General features: G+C 38.6%; 2 protein-coding genes across 2 annotated transcripts in view; one reads left to right on the top strand and one right to left on the bottom strand.

The window, feature by feature from the left end:
* Positions 1 to 14,765, top strand: part of tmem232 (transmembrane protein 232) — a 28,138-nt gene extending 13,373 nt beyond the window's left edge. Inside the window, exons 11-13 of the mRNA XM_039661739.2 lie at positions 12,476 to 12,738; positions 13,337 to 13,415; positions 13,605 to 14,765. Coding sequence (XP_039517673.2) covers positions 12,476 to 12,738; positions 13,337 to 13,415; positions 13,605 to 13,790 — 528 coding nt within the window. The 3' untranslated portion in view covers positions 13,791 to 14,765. The remainder of the gene's footprint in view (positions 1 to 12,475; positions 12,739 to 13,336; positions 13,416 to 13,604) is intronic.
* Positions 13,810 to 20,390, bottom strand: part of man2a1 (mannosidase, alpha, class 2A, member 1) — an 86,889-nt gene continuing 80,308 nt past the window's right edge. Inside the window, exons 21-22 of the mRNA XM_039662036.2 lie at positions 18,592 to 18,705; positions 13,810 to 16,467 (exon numbers count right to left, since the gene is read on the bottom strand). Of these exons, the coding sequence (XP_039517970.2) occupies positions 16,315 to 16,467; positions 18,592 to 18,705 (267 nt within the window). The 3' untranslated portion in view covers positions 13,810 to 16,314. The remainder of the gene's footprint in view (positions 16,468 to 18,591; positions 18,706 to 20,390) is intronic.

Genomic DNA, 20,390 nt, shown 5'->3' with positions numbered 1-20,390 from the left:
TTCTGTGTCTGTGTCTGTCCTTGTGACCATTTCTGTTGTAGTGTCTGTTCCTGAGCCAGTGCCTGGTCCTGAGAGGGCATCACCGCCGTGGCCGCCCGAGGGGTCTTCCCCGCCGTGGCCGCCCGAGGGGTCTTCGCCGGCGTGGCCGCCCGAGGGGTCTCCGCCGCCTTGGCCTCCCTTACAACCTGCTCCGCCCTGGCCGCCTGCACATCTTGCTCCGCCCTGGCCGCCTGCACGGCCTGCTCCACCCTGGTCTTCCGTCCTAGTCTCCAGGCCCTATTCTGCTCCACAGGCCTGGCCCTCCATCCCTCCCCCGGATCCGCCTCCGCTCCACCTCCCTCCTGAACTGTTTTTGGAGCGTCTGGAAGCCGCTCTTTGGGGGGGGGCTATGTAACGGTCACCAGGTGGAGTGCCCTTGAGAATCACCAGAGGGCACTCCACACCAGATGTTCATGTTTCCCTCACAACTACATTTCCCAGAACTCACTGCCCGGACTCATCACTGATCTCATTCACCTGTACCTCATTCACTGATTGCATTCACCTGTGTCTCATCCTGTTAGTGTGTCTATATATACCTTGTGTTCACGTTCAGTGTTTGCGAAGTCTTGTTTAAGTGTTACACTGCATTTCTGAGCGTTTTCCGTGTTTGTTTTCTGGTTTTTGACGTTGGATTGTTCTTGGATTTTGATTACTGCTGCCTGCCCTGATCTCCTGCCTGTTACCTGACGACTCTCTGCGCTCACTCTCTGATATCCCTGTTTTGCTGTTTCCTGACCCCTGCCTGTTTGATGATTCTAAATAAAGCTGCACTTGGATCTACATCTCCCAGTCTCGGAGCATTTCGTAACAGTGATGTTTCACTTGCACAAGAGAGGGTAATGCTTGCACTGCAGAGCCCTGTCAAACATTACAGAAGAATCATTTAATGATTTATTGCTATCATAGCTGATGTTATATTGGTATGTTCTAATTAAAGTCCCCCTGTAGTCAATAATTGTATCCCTTAAAGGGTTAGTTCACCCAAAAATAAAAATTAAGTCATTAATTACTCACCCCCATGCTGTACCAACCCTGTAAGAGCTTCGTTCATCTTTGGAACACAAATGAAGATATTTTTTATTAAATTTGAGAGCTGTATCACTACCACATGGCACGCTGAGGGATTGAAACTTGACGGCCCAGAAAGTCATTGAAGAAAATGTTTAAATATCCCATGTGACTACAGTGGCTCAACTATAAGTTTATCAAGCGACGAGAATAGTTTTTGTGCGAAAGAAACAAACAAAAATTTTTCCAAGACGCATTCCACGACAACATTCCACAGAGATTTCCACGACGCATGCACGAGAACTGCGATCTAACTCTACTCCTTGTTCAGTTCTCGCGCTTGTGTCGTGGAAATCTCTTGAACTCAGGCCTACAAGAAAGAAAAGGAATTGTCGAATGAAGTCGTTATTTTTGTTGTTTTTTACGCACAAAAACTATTCTCGTCGCTTGATGAACTTATAGTTGAGCCACTGTAAATATTCACGTGGAATATTTAAACATTTTCATCAATGACTTTCTGGGCCGTCAAGTTTCGATCCCTTAGGGTGTCTATGTGGTAGTGATACAGCTCTCAAATTTAATCAAAAATATCTTCATTTGTGTTCCGAATATGAACGAAGCTCTTACAGGGTTGGTACAACATGGGGGTGAGTAATTAATGATTTAATTTTCATTTTTGGGTGAACAAACCCTTTAAAACTCATCTTTGATCACCGAAATGACATATTTAAATGTTTTTTTTTCCTTAAAAAATCCTTCATGCCTTAAAATAGCTTGATTGTAACTACACCCTTGCCTCATTTAGTATAATCAGCCCCGCCTCCACTCACTCACACCAGGGTTGCGTTCAGCCCTGACAAAAAGTTGCTAAACGTTTTTAAACCAGGAACGGTGGTGCGTTGAACACCCTGTTCTGATGATGCAACTATGAGTTGCGACTATGGCAGCTGAAAAGGCCATTTGCTTATTTTAAAGCCTTGGTCTAGTTAAATAAATGTAAGTGCAGTCAGAGACTTTAGCATAAATCCCAAAAATTGAAAAACAAAAAAACAAAAACATTTGCTTCAAAAGGTAAAACACAACACCATAATTAGCTTAATAAATAAAACTCAAATACAATATGTAGACTACATTTTTCAATCTCTTAAAGGGGTGGTTGATTATGATTTCACTTTTCGGTAACACTTTAGAATACGGTTCCTTCGTTAATGAATAACTACACAAAAACCAATGAGTAACACAATATTAACAATCTAGTAACTATTATTAACTAACAAGAAACTCTGATTAACAAACTAGTAAGTAATAACGCACAGATGAAAGTGGTAGTTCACTATTAACTAATCAATAACTTCTATTTTTTTAATACTTCCCAGAGAACTGAATGATCTTCACTTTATAATACGGATCCAAATAATTAGTAATTCCCACAGAAGTATCTAGTAACACTTTCATCTGTGAGCTATTACTTACTAATTATTTGGTTCCGTTTTATAAAGTGAAGATCATTGGAAGTGTTACTACATGATCTAGTCATGATTTGTGCAACCGTTTGAGATTTTTGGTGAACTTTAGTATACTTTTAGAAAATGTCTTTAGTAACACTTGAGTAATTACCAGTTAGTTCCAATTGATCTTCACATAATACTAATCCAAATAATTAGTAATTCCCACAGAAGTATCTAGTAACACTTTCATCTGTGAGCTATTACTTACTAATTCGTTAATAAGAGTTTCTTTAGTTAATTGTAGTTACTAGATTGTTAATAAACTTTTTCAGTAGTTCTCTGGGAAGTATTAAAAAATAGTAGTTATTGATTACTTAATAGTGAACTACCACTTTCGTCTGTGCGCTATTACTTACTAGTTCGTTAATCAGAGTTTCTAGTTAGTTAATAATAGGTACTAGATTGTTAATATTGTGTCACTCATTGGTTCTTGTGTAGTTATTCATTAACAAAGGAACCATATTCTAAAGTGTTACCCACTTTTCTAACATTAGTTTGTGTGTAATGTTGCTGTTTGAGCATAAACAACTTTATCAAAGTTACAATGCTCAAAGTTCAAAGCAAAGGAAGATATAAGACTACAACAAATGGCTGGTAAGGACTACACAACTTTCCTCTAGGGTTAGTGACATCACTAACCCTAAAATGTACATAAACCCCATCCCCGGGAACACGGAGTCCATGTTGAGAAGAGGAAGAGTTGTTATAGTAAAGCACATTTGTGAGTCGCGTTCATCTTTTCAAATGCAATACAGTTCGTAACACAAATGCAATAGCATGTCAATCTGTAGGCATCTTGCAACAGTTCCCACACAAGCAATTTTATAGATTATCATGGCAGAATATGCTAATCAAAAACTTGAAGATAGTTAACTCTACATCAGCAACATAAATTCATCAACTAACCATTCAGAAACGTCATTTTGCGTTCTACATGTAGTCACTTCTTCTTGAGTCTCTCCATCATTGTCCGTCTCCAGTTTAAACATGTAAGGCAGAACAGTTTCTGACATTTTAGTGCTTTTCTGCGTATGGAGCAGCTTTAGAACAAACCTTTCCCATTCTTGCAATGTTTATATGCTTTTATCCACAAGTTTCCGAGGGGCGCTCCTGTAAAAAATAAAGTGGGTGAAACTTCCGGTAAGGCGGCGGAAGTAGCATTCCAATGGTATTATGTGTGTTAGTTAGCGAAGAGGCTAGCTGTTTCTCAGAGAATTATTTTACTATTTAAAGACGCAAATCTTTATGAGAGATGTCGTTACGGAGCTCATGGACAACATGTGCTGTTCGCGGTTGTACGTATAACCGGACTAAACTAATTCAGTGGCTTAAACGTGATTGTTTTGAACATAAGCCGAAAACGAAATCAGAGTGATCCTGCCAACAACTGTAGTTTCCATCACCTCCCAAAAGACGACGAATCTTCCTGTGTACATTAGTTTAGATTCTTAATATTCTATAAACTCTATCAGCATGTGATTGGCTGTTCGCTATGATGTTACACCTAAACTCAGGATCAAAGCCTGTGTTGACAGAATACCAAATGTGCCAGTTAATGTATTCAAGTAGCACATTCATTTATAATTTTGAATAAACTCCAAAGCACAATGACTACGTGTGTATTGTTTATTTTAATTGTTTGTCGGCTCACACAACTGTCTGTCACCATGCCTTGATGAGTATTGCTTTTTAATAATGTTATTATAATACTCCCAACCAACTACTGCGGAGGGTAAAGGTACTGTTATTTCACCCTTTTTAATTTCGTTGAGGTTGTGTTCCCACATCGTTAGCTAGTTTGGATCGCTATAACTTGAGTGACTGTCAACTGTTGAATGAACGAGTGTCAAGCATGTCAAGTCGCCGGAAGACGCGCCCACTTTTGACGCAAGGCCTCATGGGGCGTAGGAAACTTGTGGATATAGAGGAAAACCAATTGATTGACTTGACGATATGACGACTTTGCCACCAGTGATGAAGGCTTTTTCTGAGGGAGCACTTGTTGCTGGAATGCACAAATACTTTCTAGCAAGTTGGCTAACTCATGGGAAGTTTGCCTCATGGACTTTCCACCATTCCAATTCTTCATTTGGTGTGGACAAGTATCCCTCTAATTCCCCTTCTATTGCCTCTTTTAGAGATAAGGAAGCTGATCTTGCAGCTGCAGATGCTCTTAACAGCAGCTGAGGTTTTCAAAAAGCTGGCAAGTGATTTCGTTGCTTTCTTGGGTGGTGTTTGTTCTGCATCAGGGCTCTGTGATGTGGTGGGAGATGTAGGCTGCTGAACCGATGCTGCTGGATACTGGTACGGTCAGCAAAAACTCCAGCTCAGTTAAAGCTCTGGCTTGTATTCCCTCTATCTTGCCGCTGTCAATGTAATGCGTTTTGAACCTGGGATCAAAAGTGAAGCCATATCCAGGTCATCAGTGGTGGGATCCTGATATTTGTCAGTGAGGTTACTGAGAATGGTTGTCTTCATTGTTTTTGTTAGTTCAGTATCATCATAATTCAGCCTCAAGATGTTGACTTTCATCAGGTAAAGGACTCACTCACATAGTCCTCAGCGGAGAGTGCATCAGTAAAGTCTCTCAGTGCCTTTTTCACAGACTCCATCACGCCAACGTCTTGCCATGATGGGACCAAATGCCTCGTCTTCTACGAAATGGCCTTTTCCTGGTCAAGCACTCTCTCCATCATGTTGAGGAACTTTGAGTTTCTGTTGAGGTAGTTTCAGCTCAGTTTAAACATTATTTAAGTCCCTCTTTTTCTTCCAACTAAAAGAGAACGTAGTGACGACCTTCTTGCCAATATATGTTGTGCGTTCAACACAAGGGTCTTGGGGACTTTTTTCTAAACATAAAAAAGGATCAAATTTATTTATTCGATTTAATTCAATTTTAATCCACCGTGTTTCTAAATCTCACGAGCATTGTATATGATCCTGTTAATGTTGTGTCGAGGGTGAAAGCCATAGAACTGCAACTAATAGATTGTAAACTGTAGCACGAGACAACAATATTTCCGAAAAAGTGAATCGTGGAGAAATTTTAATCGTTCACGATCAAATATCGTCATATCACACACCCCTATTTAATAGGATTTTATATTGAATTAATATTCATAATGATTTTGGTTGATTGGTCATTCCTTTTTAGATAATCTTTCCAGTATAAAAATCCCACTCCAACACCACCTGAAAGGAGGTATTCGATGGTACTTTTTGGTCACAGGAGACCTAGTAAAAAAGTCACCCTCCAAGCTCCACCCAGCCAACAAGTTTAGATTCTGGGAACGTTTTGGGAACGTTAGTTTTTGGTTCCCAGAACGTTCCTTCAACTTTCCCTTAAGGTTAAGGGAACATTCCCGGAAAATTCTCCCTACATTTAAAAAAAAATGGAACCTAAAAATAACCTACATAGGACGTTCTTATTACGTTCTTTTTTGGTTCCAATGTATGTTGTGCGTTCAACACGAGGGTCTTGGGGACCTTTTTCTAAAAATAAAAAAGAATCAAATTTATTTATTAGATTTAATTGAATTTTAAGTTTTTGGTTCCCAGAACGTTCCTACAACTTTCCCTTAAGATTAAGGGAACATTCCCGGAACATTCTCCTTACATTTTAAAAAATGGAACCTAAAAATAACCTACATAGGACGTTCCTATTACGTTCTTGTTTGGTTCCCAAAAAAATAACATCATGGGACCATTCGGGAACGTTAGGAGAACGTTCTGTGTTAGCATTGAATCCGACTGGAGTGTTGATGATCTCCAAGCTGCAGTCCACACTGAGTCAGGCTGGAGTGTTGACGAAATCCAAGCTCCAGTCTGTAATGTGTCTGACTGGTGCCCTCCCAGCTCCATTCCTCACTGAGTTCGACTGAAGTGCTGATGCACTCCATGCTTCAGTTCACACTCTCTATGACTGGAGTGTAGATGAGATCCAAGCTCCAGCCTGCAATGGTGTCCGACTGGAGTGTCAATGCCCTAAAACCTCCGGCCCGCAATGTATGCAGCTGGAGAGTCGACGCCCCCTCCAAGCTCCATCCCTCAATGTGTCTGATTGGAGAGTGGATGTCCTCCAAGCTCCAGCCCGCTATGTGTTCAGCTGGAGTGCCGACGCCTTCCAAGCTCCAGCTTTTTTTTCTCTCTCTTTTTTTCTGGAGTGCCATAGAGGCAGAATCAATGTGAAGTTGACGGGTTGTCATGCGGCAAGTAACACAACAAGGAGTGCTCCACCGAGACATACTTTTTAATCAACAAGAGCACCCTAGAAGTCAAACTGATTTACTTTAGCTGTGGAAAACTCCTTCAAAGCTCAATCTATACTACATTCATGGGTGTGTATTGAAGCAATAGAATAGGAATGACTCAAATAGCACCAAATTATTTCTAGCATGCTAATAAACACCAAGACAAAATGGTGTGGGAATGCAATTCCCAAAATAAAATTCTCTTTCTTACAGGCACACGACTGTACTGCCCACCCAAATTTATATCATGTGGCCAGTACCACGGGTAGCCAGCAACAACAGTATATCCTCTTGTTCTCATTATGCTGGAAATTTACAGTCTTCAACCACTTGAATTTGATCAATCTGAACCTTTTGTCCATAGCTGGCTCATCACAAAGTGAGATCTTTATTACAACAAAGAAGGCCAATGCTAATTCTAAATCATACAAAAGAGAATTGGTTAATAAAACATGGCAAGGTCGATTTGTTCACATTAACCTCGTGTCCTAGAAAAGAAAAGGTATGAAGGTAATAATTTCTCTCCTATCTTTCTGCTTTTGCCTGATTTGGGCAAGGTTTTTTTTTTAATTATTTGTTTTAAGTTACTGAATAACAAATATTTTGAAGATATATTACCCATAATTTTTTTTTTTTTTAAAAAGGTCACCTTGCGTAGTGGGAAGAAGTTGTTGTTCAAAATATGACTGAATAATACACCTGGATTTTGCTTTTGTTCGGGTCACAGATGTGAGGAATATTGGAAAATAGTTGCCATTCTCTCTGTCAGAGCCAGCCCAGTTCTTGTCATGAATCCAGCCAGAATCCAGCCAAAATCAGAGCCAAAATTGTCTGGGTCAGGTTTACCAGAGAAGACTAACAGCTCCCTGTCTCAGTCCATCCGTGCAAACTCAAAAACTACAATGCCCTTATTTTGTGTGTTCATGTTTTTACACCGTTCTTATATTTTATTACTTATTTATATGTATGTATCTATGTATGCATGTGTGATATATATATATATATATATATATATATATATATATATATATATATATATATATATATACTGTATTTATTCTATGCAGTGGCACTAAAACGTAGCCCTTTAATGAGAAACAAAACCTCATTCAGAGATTTTTTTTGACTAAATAGTCTTATTGATTTGTCCTGTTGTTACAACAACAGTAGCTAGTTTTTTAAAAAAAAGGTTAAATTCATTGTTGTTTCTCTCTAAATGATGGATGTAGAGTTTTTTCTTTAACAAAATGTATAGATCAGATTTTTTTTTTCTCTTGTGTTTCTCTTAATGTGTTTACATTAATGACCCGCCAATACAAACCAGGCTTTGGGTTAGCATCATGGACGACATCTTGTGGGGGGCATAAGCACTGAATGTTTTTGGTTTGGAATTAAAGCCACAATATGTATTTTTTCTGCTTTAAAAATAGCAAAAATAACTGTATCTATGTTATATATTTCTATTAGATGTGTACTTACATTATCCCGACAGTTTCCACCAACTTTCAAATACGGAGAAATTTATAGTTTAATTCGAAGACACGGGACGTTTTCCTATTTCCGTTTCGTCGCCCGTCTATGCCGTCATATAACCTTTGACTCCTCTATTTTCTCTAACTTCCTTGCGGAACCCGGCGAAACCGTCAAACACAAAGGGGAACACTGGACTACCGTCAATAAAGCAAAGAAAATGACGAAGAAAAAAAAGCAGTACCTATTTTTATGTGTGTAAATCACGTGCCCGCTCACGAGCGCTCACTCTTAACAGACACTGTCCCCGGTGCTGCTCGCGCATAAAGCGCTCCCCGTTCACAGTAACCGGTTCGTCTCATTCAAATCAGCCAACTGTTGCTGTTAGCGAGCCGCGCACATTGAATACTCTTATGAGTCAGGCTGCGAATGTACGTGCCCGCTTCATGCTTACTAAATAAACGCTTTACCTCCGGCGCCGCGCACTCACTATATTCCCTTTAGCCTTTAGCACATAGTGGATGCATAACGCAAACCCAGTCAAACGTTTGACTGCAGTATCTTTATAGTAACTAAGCAGTATGTGCTTTATAATCCGGTGCGCCCTATAAATGAAAAATGTTCTAAAATAGGTCATTCATTGAAGGAGCGTAATATAAATATTTATATTCGTCTACTGCGGTCTGTATTATAGTTATGGACCACGATTACGCTTTGCCTGCACGTTCTGCTGCTACAGCCAGCTCATTAGCTAAAGCTCAAACAAACGTACCTGAAAAATATGACCCGAGAAGGGTTTGGGACAGGAGAAGCATGACACAGGTAAACATTGGGGTTGCATTTAAAGCTTCTCGACAAGCTAAATCTACAGAGAGATGCCGTATATCCGTATATTTTGTGAAACGATGATGTCATGCCATGAGCAGAGCTGGTTGTCATTGACAGCGACAACAACTCCCGTGAGCCCACGCTCTTTCCCGACGTCATCAAAGTACGTCTTTTGTTATTATTTTAAATGAGTGACCCCTGGTGGCCAAAAATTTTTATACTGTACGTTTAAAGTCACCATTAAATAAAAATTGACAATTTTGATTCTTTAAGAGATATTGCAAGGTTAACTATAAATGATTTATCTGTGCACATCAAAAAAAAATTAATTCATGTGTCAAACTTTAATCAAAACAACTTCCCCTCCTATCCCTCTTACTGGTGTGAAGTAATAAAGCTCTGTCTGACCTGTTTAAGCTCTGCTCCTTTTATTTTTTAATTTTTTTATGTAAGTACAGTATGTGCTAGAGTCAGACAGACGTCTGACCATTGTGCCACGTCTTGTGCTCGGGACCCTTCTTGTCCATTCTCCATCATCACGCATCTGCAGATACTATTGTGTTGGCTACTATAGTAACTGCAGCAGTTCTGTATAACTATTATGTGTCTCGAGTTTTTTTAGAGCAAAAACATGTTATCTGTGATCATCCCCTTATGCCTGTCAACTAGGAAGTAAAAAAAAAAACAAAGTCGTCAAACTGGACAGATAGTGAATTTATTGTGACAGGCACATTTGTGAATTTACCAGAAAAGTCAATCTGTTCATTTTACAGTAATTTACTGGTTTTAATATGTGAAAGGGTTAATTTTCAAAATTATTTATTTCACCTTGTTTTCCCATTCCTTGATTCCCCATGTTCCCATTTTATTATCTTTAGTATATGTTTTACCTTGTTTTCCCATTTCCTTTATTCCCACTCTTATGTTCACACTCTTCATTTGTTTCCTTAGCAACCCATTGTGTTTACCCGTGTCTCGTTTAGCTCCATCGCTTGGTCTGTGTATTTAAACCCTCATTTCATTTCAGTTCTTTGTCTAGTGTGTTCAATGTAAAGGTTGGTTTGTGTTTGTCCTGTGTAGTGTTTTGTTTTGCTTATGTAGTTTAATAAAAACATGCTGCTAAAGGATCTTCTTTTCACTTCATTGTGGAACCAACCCGTGATAGACCACCAGACCTTGATGATATGGATCTCGCAGCAGCCCACATTTGCTACGAAACCTCTGCTAGAATGCTTACCCCCTGGAGAGGTGTATGGAGGATTTTTTTGGACTTACACTCTCTAATTCCCTGGAATAGACGCATGCTAAAAGCATTTTTTCGTGCTGGATGACTATTTGTATTTTTTCCTCTTGCCAGGAAAGGTCAGCACGATGTTAGCTCGGTACATCAGCAATGCTTTCTGGCTGGATGGTTCTGATTTTATTGTGGAGGACCTGTATTAGGACCATGGTAGAGATGTTTCAGTCCTCCCCTGGCCAGCACCCAGAGCCCATTCAACTTCTTGCCATGCCCGCATCAGACCGTCATCGAGAGCCCACTGCAGTCTCAGAGAATGAGCAAGAGCCAGGGGCCAATTTCGTCCTGGAGCCGGACCAGGTGTGTGAGCTCCCTCTTCCCATTGGCTTCGTCTTGGCTCTACGCCCTCTTGGCTCCACCATGGTCTGTTGTCCCTCATGCTCTGTACCTCATCCCTCTGGCTTCCCCTGGGTCAATCTTGGCTCTGGCTCCACTTCTGGAACCCCAGCTTTGCCTTGACCCTGCACCCCTCTGGCTCCGCCTTCTGGGAGGGGAATGTACCGTCACGGCCATGCTTCGTTTTATGGACCTAATTTTTCACCTTGTTTTATGGTTTCCTTTGTTCCTGCTCTTCATTTGTTTTCATAGCAGCCCATTGTGTTAATCTGCGTCTAGTTTAGTGTCATTCTTTGGTCTGTGTATTTAAACCCTTTTTAAACCCCACCGGTTTTCATATTAAACTATGTTATTCCCTTAACTAAGACGAGCTGATGTATACCTCTCTCGTCTCAGTGCGTGCACTCTATCGCTCTGTATTGCCGCAAAACTATGTTAGCACTTAGCTTAGCCCAGTGCATTAAATATGGGCCAAAAAGAGAAGCGACCAAACACTTCGTTTTCCCTATTTAAACACAGTTACTCGATTAGTGTAACTCGATAGGCTGGTGACACAAAATAAAACGTTGTGTTTTTCTAAGCGTTTAAAATTGATGACTATATTGTATGGCGGAATACCATAAAAAAGTGCTTTAGAGCAGGTCGACTTGGCGCAATAATACCTTCACTCGTGAAAAGTCCTCTTACCGGCTCCCGCTTCCTCGCCCCCCCCCCCCCCTCCCCCCTCCCTCTTATTTCCGTCAATGCAGCCAACGTGACATGCGACAAAGCGGGAGCCTGTAAGAGGACTTTTCACGAGTGAAGGTATTATTGCGCCAAGTTAAAGGTATTTTTATGGTATTCCGCCATACAATATAGTCATCAATTTTAAACGCTTAGAAAAACACAACGTTTTATTTTGTGTCACCAGCCTAGGTCGAATTACACTAATCGAGTAACTGTGTTTAAATAGGGAAAACGAGGAAGTGTTTTGTCGCTTCTCTTTTTGGCCCATATTTAATGCACTGGGCTAAGCTAAGTGCTAACATAGTTTTGCGGCAATACAGGGCGATAGAGTGCACGCACTGAGAGGTATGCATCAGCTCGTCTTAGTTAAGGGAATAACATAGTTTAATATGAAAACTCGGTGGAGTATCCCGTTAAGTTTGGCTTTTGTTACTTCTGTCTAGTTGTTCTGTGCCGCCTTATGCATTTAGTTTAGTAAAAGCTGCTGCGAATTCACCTCTGTTCACCTCAGTGTGGAACCAACTTGTTACACTAGTGTCTTTATCAAAAATAAACTTAATCCTTTCTCCTGTCTTAAAAATGTTAAAAGTAGTATGTTATCTTGGTATAAACTAAAAGCAAGATTTTTTTTAGTCCCACCCCAACTTTGTTTTATAGGAAATACATCAGTACAGGGAAGTCAGTTGTGTTTGTCAGGCCATTTCATGAGGTCTTTTTTCACAGTGCTATCTACAAAAAAACAAAAGAAAGCAGTTGTTTTGTGTTGCGCTTCAATGCGTGACGCATTTTTTGTACATTCGGTCCACATTTTATAGTTATATTGAGCCCAAAACTGAAAGCTAAGTAAATCTGAATATAAACAAAATGGTACAACACATTGTTGGCTTTAAAAAATTCATGGTGTGATCCTAAATTAAACTCTGACACAATGAAATCAGACGACTCAAGAAGAGAATCTTAATTCAAGCCTCTGAACCTGCAGTTTCTATCTGTTGTTATCTCCTTTCCAGGGGGATAAAAGGCTTCTGGAGAACCACAGAGGGAGGATGAGAAGTTCACACACAGTTTATGTGTGTGTATGTGCACAGAGCGAGTGGATCACTAGGCGGCTGGCACACACTCTTTCCAAGATCTGGCCTCCAGTTCAGCTCACTACTCATTCTGCAAACCACCGACACAGAATGAAAACCACCAATCCCAGGAAAGAGGCAGTTTCCACAACCAGGACTGAGCCACCTCAGACTGTTATTAAAGACGCTCACAAGGCACCAAGGTTATTGGCTTCACTTCTTAAAATTGCAGCTGGTAAACTTTTTTCTTGACGGACACATACCATGGTTTATCAGTTTTTGGGGTACAATTTAACTGTAATTACTGTGGTTAGACAATGAATTGACGGATATATTATTTTGTAACATATTTCTAAAAATATATACATTACCCTTCAAAGTTTTGTGGTTGTAAGACAATACTTTTATTGTATTGCTAACAAAAATAACCCAAATCCGTTTTTAAAATAGAAAACATATCTTTTAAATTGAAATGATATTATTTTCAATATTACTGTTTTTACTGTATCAAATAAATTCACCCTTGGTGAACATAAGAGTAAAAAATAAAAACATAAATCTTGCAGACCCCAAACTTTGATCCACCAAACTTTAAATACCAGCAATTGGCGACTCCAATCTCAATACTGAATAATAGTATTACATTCACCATTGAAAAACTTGTATGACCCTTTAATGTTTCAGTAGTACGGTATATATCAAAATACCGCAATATCATCAAATAATACATCACTGTGTCATGGTACCTTACAATACTTAATTTCATCTCTTTCATTTCAAACATGTGCCAAATTCGATCAGACAGGGCAAACATGGACCTTCTCACCTGGACCTGAGAACCAGGACTGAAATTGATCTGATTAAAGTTGTGAAAGATCAAGTGAGTATTGCATTCCCTTTGATTCAGCGAGTAATCCATCAGCCAGACAAAACGCTAAGCTTTCCTAACCAAGTTTAGATTAGTATTTGGATAACAAGAGGCACAATGTTTGTTAATGGGAGCTTTAAACTGGAGAAAGAGTCTTAAAAATGTCTAATAATCTATTCTAACACTTTCCAAAACTTTTAGTGGCAAAAGGAATTGAAAATAATGATGGAAAGAGAGGAAGAAATTGAAAAGACAGCGCTGGAAAAAAGAAAGCAAGAGGACGAGGACGAGGAGGCGATCATGAAGAAACGCATGGAAAAGGTCAAAAAGAACACAAGTTACCATGAGTCAACACATGATTCGAACTTTAAGTCTATAAATCACTGAAAAATAGTGGCAAACATACTTAAAACTCAAACAAATTTTATTTTTCTGTAACATTCCTTTCAAATGACAGACAGACAGATAGACATTCGTTGGCTAAAATTGTAATTGGCAACATCAGTAAAAAGATACACTCTTCAGATAGTCACCACACTTTTCAAGAGTAAAAATAGAGGAATATTCTCACAGGGTCAGAAAGCATTGGCCTGCTTTGCTTTCATTATCCTGATTCACTAGTCACAGACCAATTTGGTCATAAAAGTGTGAATTAAGCAGCTAGTTGGAATACAGTGATCGCAGCACTTCTGACTGACCATCCGAAACGACACGCCAGTCGAAATATTCGTAAAAGGAAAAAGAAAAACATGCCGAATCAAAAAAATCACAGTAGTAAGTCAACAAATGATCATCGTTCACACTAAACAAAGACACCCAGAGTATAAGACAGATAATGGACTCCCTTCCAGGATAAACGTCACAGAATGAAGGCCAATTCGTTTGAGAAAAACATTCATATAGATAGTTAGAAAGAGTTCCAGGTAAAATTGGGATCTTGCCAGGTAAACTACAGGAAGTCTGTGATTTAAGGTCTAAAAAAATAAATCATTGTTGCATAAGACAAACATTTACATTTGCATAGTTTGATAGAATAATAAATCTAGCTTTTTTCCCATTCATAAACTTCAACACAATCACGTTTATAATCCATAATAACCACGAGACCATTTTATGATCAAGCACTCCTTCCAACTCAACCATTGCGAGAATTTATATTTCTATTGATATTAATATATACATGTTTAGAATCATACACTGTAAATTGCAGCCTTAAATTTATAAGTGTAATCAACTTGGATGTTTAAGTCATTTCAACTTAAATTACACTAAAATGAGTAGAATCTTGTCTAAAAATGCTTTAAGGAGTAAAAAAAACTTTTGCTGATAATTTACTCACCCCCATGTCATCCAAGATGTCCATGTCTTTCTTTCTTCGGTCAAAAAGAAATTGAAACATTCCAGGATTTTCTCCATATAATGGACTTCAATGGGAACCAAACGGTTCAAGGTCCAAATGAGTTTCAGTGCAGCTTCAAAGGGCTTTAAACGACACCAGACGATGAATAAGGGTCTTATCTAGCGAAACGATCGGGCATTTCAAAAATAAATAAAAAAGTTTAAGTTTTATAAGCACAAATGCTCGCCTTGCTCTGTTCTGTGATGAGCGTTCATGACTCTCCTGTTCAAACTCATCAAAATGAACAAATCTTTTTTTGAGTCATGACCCGAAGGGTCCTAGATAAGACCCTTATTCATCGTTTAAAGCCCTTTGAAGCTGCACTGAAACTGTCTTTTGGACACTTGAACCGTTTGGTTCCCAATGAAGTCCATTATATGGAGAAAATCCTGGAACGTTTTCATCAAAAACCTTCATTTCTTTTCGACTGAAGAAAGAAAGACATGGACATCTTGGATGACATGGGGGTGAACTACTCCTTTAACTTATTTTGATGACTTAAAGTAAATGTAAAAACATATGTTGTCATAACTTTATAATCATATGTTTTAGAGTGTAGCCTAATATATTAAATAAAACATTTGATAATTATAATCTCTGGGAACAATGGAATTAAATCTTCAATAAACATTCTTTAGTACAAGACACCCACCAACCTTTGGTCAATTTAAGTTGCTACTGAACCTATTTACAATCCTTCAGACTGAATAAAATAAAATAAAAAAGTGGGAAAAAAAAGCGACCAATATATACTATCTATATATTTAGAAAAAAAAAATCACTTAAGAAAGATAGACAGTATTAGACACAAAATCTGAGGCTTCATCATCTAAATTTCAAGTTACATTAAATGGTCCATTTCAATGAATGTGATAAACACACACAACTTGCAGTCATTTGGATTGCCAGAAATTATTTATAAAGAAATCATTTAAAGATTGCAAAATGACTGTTGATAGTGTTTTCTATGTTGTAATTAACAGTGAATGATAAAAATAATGTGTTCAATTTTAAAATGGCTTATTCTATCACATCCATTAAGAAAGACTAAGGCACAATTTGGAGTAAAACATGTTGGGATGAAAATCAAATAAAATAAAGTAATAAAGAAAAAAATAAATTCAGGTCAATCCAATCAATTTTCCTAACCCTATATATTAGCTTTAATCTGGGAATTGAGGATAAATTGAACGGGACAAGCCCTCTGATCAAACGAGCTTTTCTCTTCATCAAATAACAGAAGCAAGAAAAGCGTTTCTTGCACCATTCCCACCGTAGCAACACTTGCAAATCGTACAACAACATGTACGTTCTCAGCAAAGAAGACACGTCAACTCTCCGCACAGTGAATCACGCGCAAGAAGCTTCGCGTTCTGTTAAAATAACCTGAGAGAGCTGGTTGGGAATTCTTCTAGATTTCATATTGCACTTTGCTGTGAAGCCTATATTGACAGTCAGTGAACGAGTCCTCGGCTGAAGGCTCTCGAATGTGTGAGCCGGTGTGACTGCAGCTCAGCTCAGCTGGAGGCGGTAAGTCCTGATTTCCATGGGTTTAAGGCTGATCTCCTGCGGGTCGGCTTCACTATTGTATGTGTGCATCAGAGACAGCGAAACAGGAGTGATGCTTTTCACCTTCAGATCTGTCAGGAGCTTCTCTAAGTTAATCTACACACACACACACACAGCAAACAGTATGTTGATTAGAGCATTTCCAACACAACACGTTCAAGCATGCATTGAGTCACTCACGGCCTTAAGACTTTGATTTGTCACTTGTAAAAAGTGAGATGGTTTGCATGTCTGACAGTTCACAGGCTTAGCTTGTAAACCTTTCAGACTAAGTGGAAAGTAAACAACGTTTATATACTTACGGGACTTATAGCTCATTGCGTTATTTACATAAACCATGCCGAAGTTTAGCATTTTTTAATGTTAAAACCCTTTCTCATGTCTTATCTTCATATGTTACTGCGTAAACCATTCGTATGTTTATTTCCATGAGTGTTAAAGGAGTAGTTCACTTTTAAAAAAACTTTTGCTGATAATTTACTCACCCCCATGTCATCCAAGATATCCATGTGTTTCTTTCTTCAGTTGAAAAGAAATTAGGATTTTTCAGGATTTTTCTCCATATAATGCACTTTACTGGGAACCAAATGGTTCAAGGTCCAAATGACCGTTTCAGTGCAGCTTCAAACTGTTCAAAGGGCTTTAAACGATTCCAGACGATGAATATTATCAATATTATTCGCTTATCAAGCGAAACGATCGCTCGTTTAAAATAAAAAATTACAACGTTTAAGTTTTATAAGCTCAAATGGTCGCCTTGCTCTGTTCTGTGATGCGCATTCGTGACTCTCCTGTACGAACTCGTTCATCAAAATGAACAAATCTTTTTCCGAGTCAATTCGTTCATTTCGTTCATTGAATGAACCAAATGACACGAAAAAGGATTTGTTCATTTTGATAAACGAGTTTGAACAGGAGAGTTATAAACTTTAAACTTTGTTTTTATTTTAAATGAGCGATCAATTCGCTTGATAAGACGTCTGGAATCGTTTAAAGCCCTTTGAACAGTTTGCAGTTTGCACTGAAACTGTCTTTTGGACCGTTTGGTTCCCACTGAAGTCCATTATATGGAGAAAATCCTGTAATGTTTTCATCAAAAACCTTAATTTCTATTCGACTGAAGAAAGAAAGACATGGATATCTTGGATGACATGGGGGTGAGGAAATTATCAGCAAAAGTTTTATCAGCCAATCAGAAAAATGCGATATGTAAAAAATGCCAAATCTGGGCTGATATATCAGTAGACCACTAATTTCAATAGCAACAGTTCTCAGGTTAAAACTCACTCACGGTGAAGGTTTGTTTCTCGCCCAAAAATTGACTTGTTATTGTTGAAATTGACACTGTTATGCCTGGTTCAGATTACACGATTTTAGCCCGATTTTGGCACGATCCGTTTGACATAGGGTGTCGTGGGGATTCGTAAACAACAACGCAAGATTGTCTCGTATCATCTCGTATAGTGTGTCATAGTGGGCGACAACCTACGGCGCGTCTCCGATGCTTCACGACATCACGACAAAAAGACTAGCATGTTTAATTTTTTTAACGGCCGTCCACGACGGGTTCCGTCACATGTATGAGGTTGACCAATAGGAGCACAAGCTTTTCCATACACAACTTTCAAAAATGGCGCAACGAAAGAGAGACGATGGTGCTAAAAGTAAAAATATATAAGAAAACAATATTTTACCTCAAGTTCTCTTCGAGCAATCCAGGAACGTATCCATTGTCGGGTTTTCTTTCATTTTTCACTTTTTTCTGAACACAGGACAGCCAATACAACACTCACGCTTCATCCATTGTTTGTTCACGTTCATTTCCGAAAGTCACTCGCAACTAGTTTCGCCTTCTCGATGACATCACACGCCTCGTTAAAGACGGCACGCGAAGAAGCAACGTGTAGTCCGACGTTTCTTGTCCACAAGATTTTAGGAGTCAAAATCACGTAATCTGACACAGTGACTATCGTAACAGAAAAAAATAAAATAAAAAAAAAACAAAAAAAAAATCGTGTAATCTAAACCAGGCATTAGATCACTTTTATGGTGTTTCTGTGCCCTTATTGAAACTTGAATGCTCTCATCACATTTCATTGTATTTGGATGGTAAAAAAAACCCGTGAGTTCTCCCTTTTGTGTTCTATGGAATATGTGTGAGACTCTCTTTGAATTTGTGATGTGTCTGTGTGTGGGAAGCCGCGTGATCTGCTGCTTTACCTTGCCACGTGTGGTGGCACACAGTAGGCCAGTGTTCCGATTGGAGAAGTCACAGTCAAAGCCTTTTCTGTGCAGTATCAAAGCAGCTTGCTCGGATGGACCTCCCCCTTCCTCCTGCGAGAGAAACGAGATGGAGCCTCAGGTCGCATAAACAACACTTGTTTCTTCTCACTGAGCCAATAATGGAGCTGTGCTTTGCGCTCATCAGCTGCAGCTCAGCACCACAGCGAGAGTCTCTCCCATCACAACTTGATGGAAAGAGCCTCTCCTAGACAGCGGAAAACAAAGGAACTTTCGTCCTTCTGGTTCAAAATAGCTTGGCTAAAATAAAAAACACTTGGCTTTATCAACAGCATTTGACAGGCTGCCGATTTTGCTAGAATTTCGAAGTCCTTTGGCTTGTAAATGAAGCAAAGATTGCATTTAGGGTAATGCACTTATAACGGATTGATGTGGCAAGGCATTGTGGGGGTTCAAAAGCAAAAATTAATTTTCACAAATTCTTGATGAAGAATACATATTAGATCTGAAATGTGTAGCTGTGCAAAGCTGGATTTCAAGTTGTTTAAAAAAACGTATGCGTTACTGATGGTAACCTTTTATTTTTTTGAAGGTCATGATTTGAGAAATCAAATTTGCCTTGATCTTTTGACATATAAGGTTACGTTTACACGACCACGATATGCTTAAAACAGAGATTTTTTTTCTTTGAGTCTTCCGCGTACAAACGACCATTGTTAAAACAAAACACCATAGACTGAACACGTAATAGGGGAGAGCGGGGCACAACCTAACACATTTTGGTTTTGGCTCAATTATTAAAAAAATTAATAAGTTCGATTCAACTTTTTTTACACAAGCAACAAACACATCTCTGCTAGGACCTACCATTTTCGTACTGTAGCACTGAAAGTGACAGAAGTGCAAATGTTACAACTTACCCCATATGCGGGGTTAATTGTAACAGACAGAGGGGTTAATTGTAACGCTTGTGTGTAACACACATAATTCAGTACAATTTTATTTGTATAATTTGATATTGTTTGTGCATCTGTATAGATAGAAATCCATAAATCCATCCCTCATCCAATCATCCTTCTATTATGGATCAATATCATGGATAGAGAGTAGAGACATAGAAAAGGGCTGCACAGCTTTGCAATAAATAAAATCATAAAATATTGTAATTGCAATTGAATTAGATTTGTGTGTGGTAGCTGCATGTAAAATGATTATTATAAGAGATTGTTAGTAATAATAATACAAATGAGCTAAAAATCTTTAAATCAAAATTTAAAGGGTTTATTGCAGGCAATATTTTTAATAAATAAACAAGTTATCATTCATAGTACACAAAATTTTAAACTTTTTAAATTCCAACATTGTTTGTGAAAGTCCAACAAAGTTAAATGTATAAATAAATACTCAAACCTGAAAAGTTGTGTGGCTCCCTGTTTTCATTTGATTCTCATTGTACACTTGGCGGCTTGTTTGTAACACCGTGTTACAACTAACCCTGCTGTGTATTACATATTTTAAGCCTAGCTAACAGTTGCTAGCAATTGCTGACATGTTTGAGCCAACAAGACAGTGATTAAGGCAATATAAAGTTAGATTTGGAAACGTAAACACCCAACACAGAAACCGAAATAAAAACCTATGATGAAAAAATTTACTTGCATGGTGTCAAAACACTCTTTGTCCAGTATCTCCATGAAATATTATCAAAACTTTTCCGCAAATTCGCGTTTTAAAAAGTTTGCATTTTCAGGTTGTCGTCGTGTAAACGAACGGCTAAA

The sequence above is a fragment of the Pimephales promelas genome, chromosome 4 (assembly GCF_988280905.1).
Source record: "Pimephales promelas chromosome 4, fPimPro1.hap1.1, whole genome shotgun sequence".
Lineage (NCBI taxonomy): Eukaryota > Metazoa > Chordata > Actinopteri > Cypriniformes > Leuciscidae > Pimephales > Pimephales promelas.
This window is presented reverse-complemented; position numbering and strand designations above follow the sequence as displayed.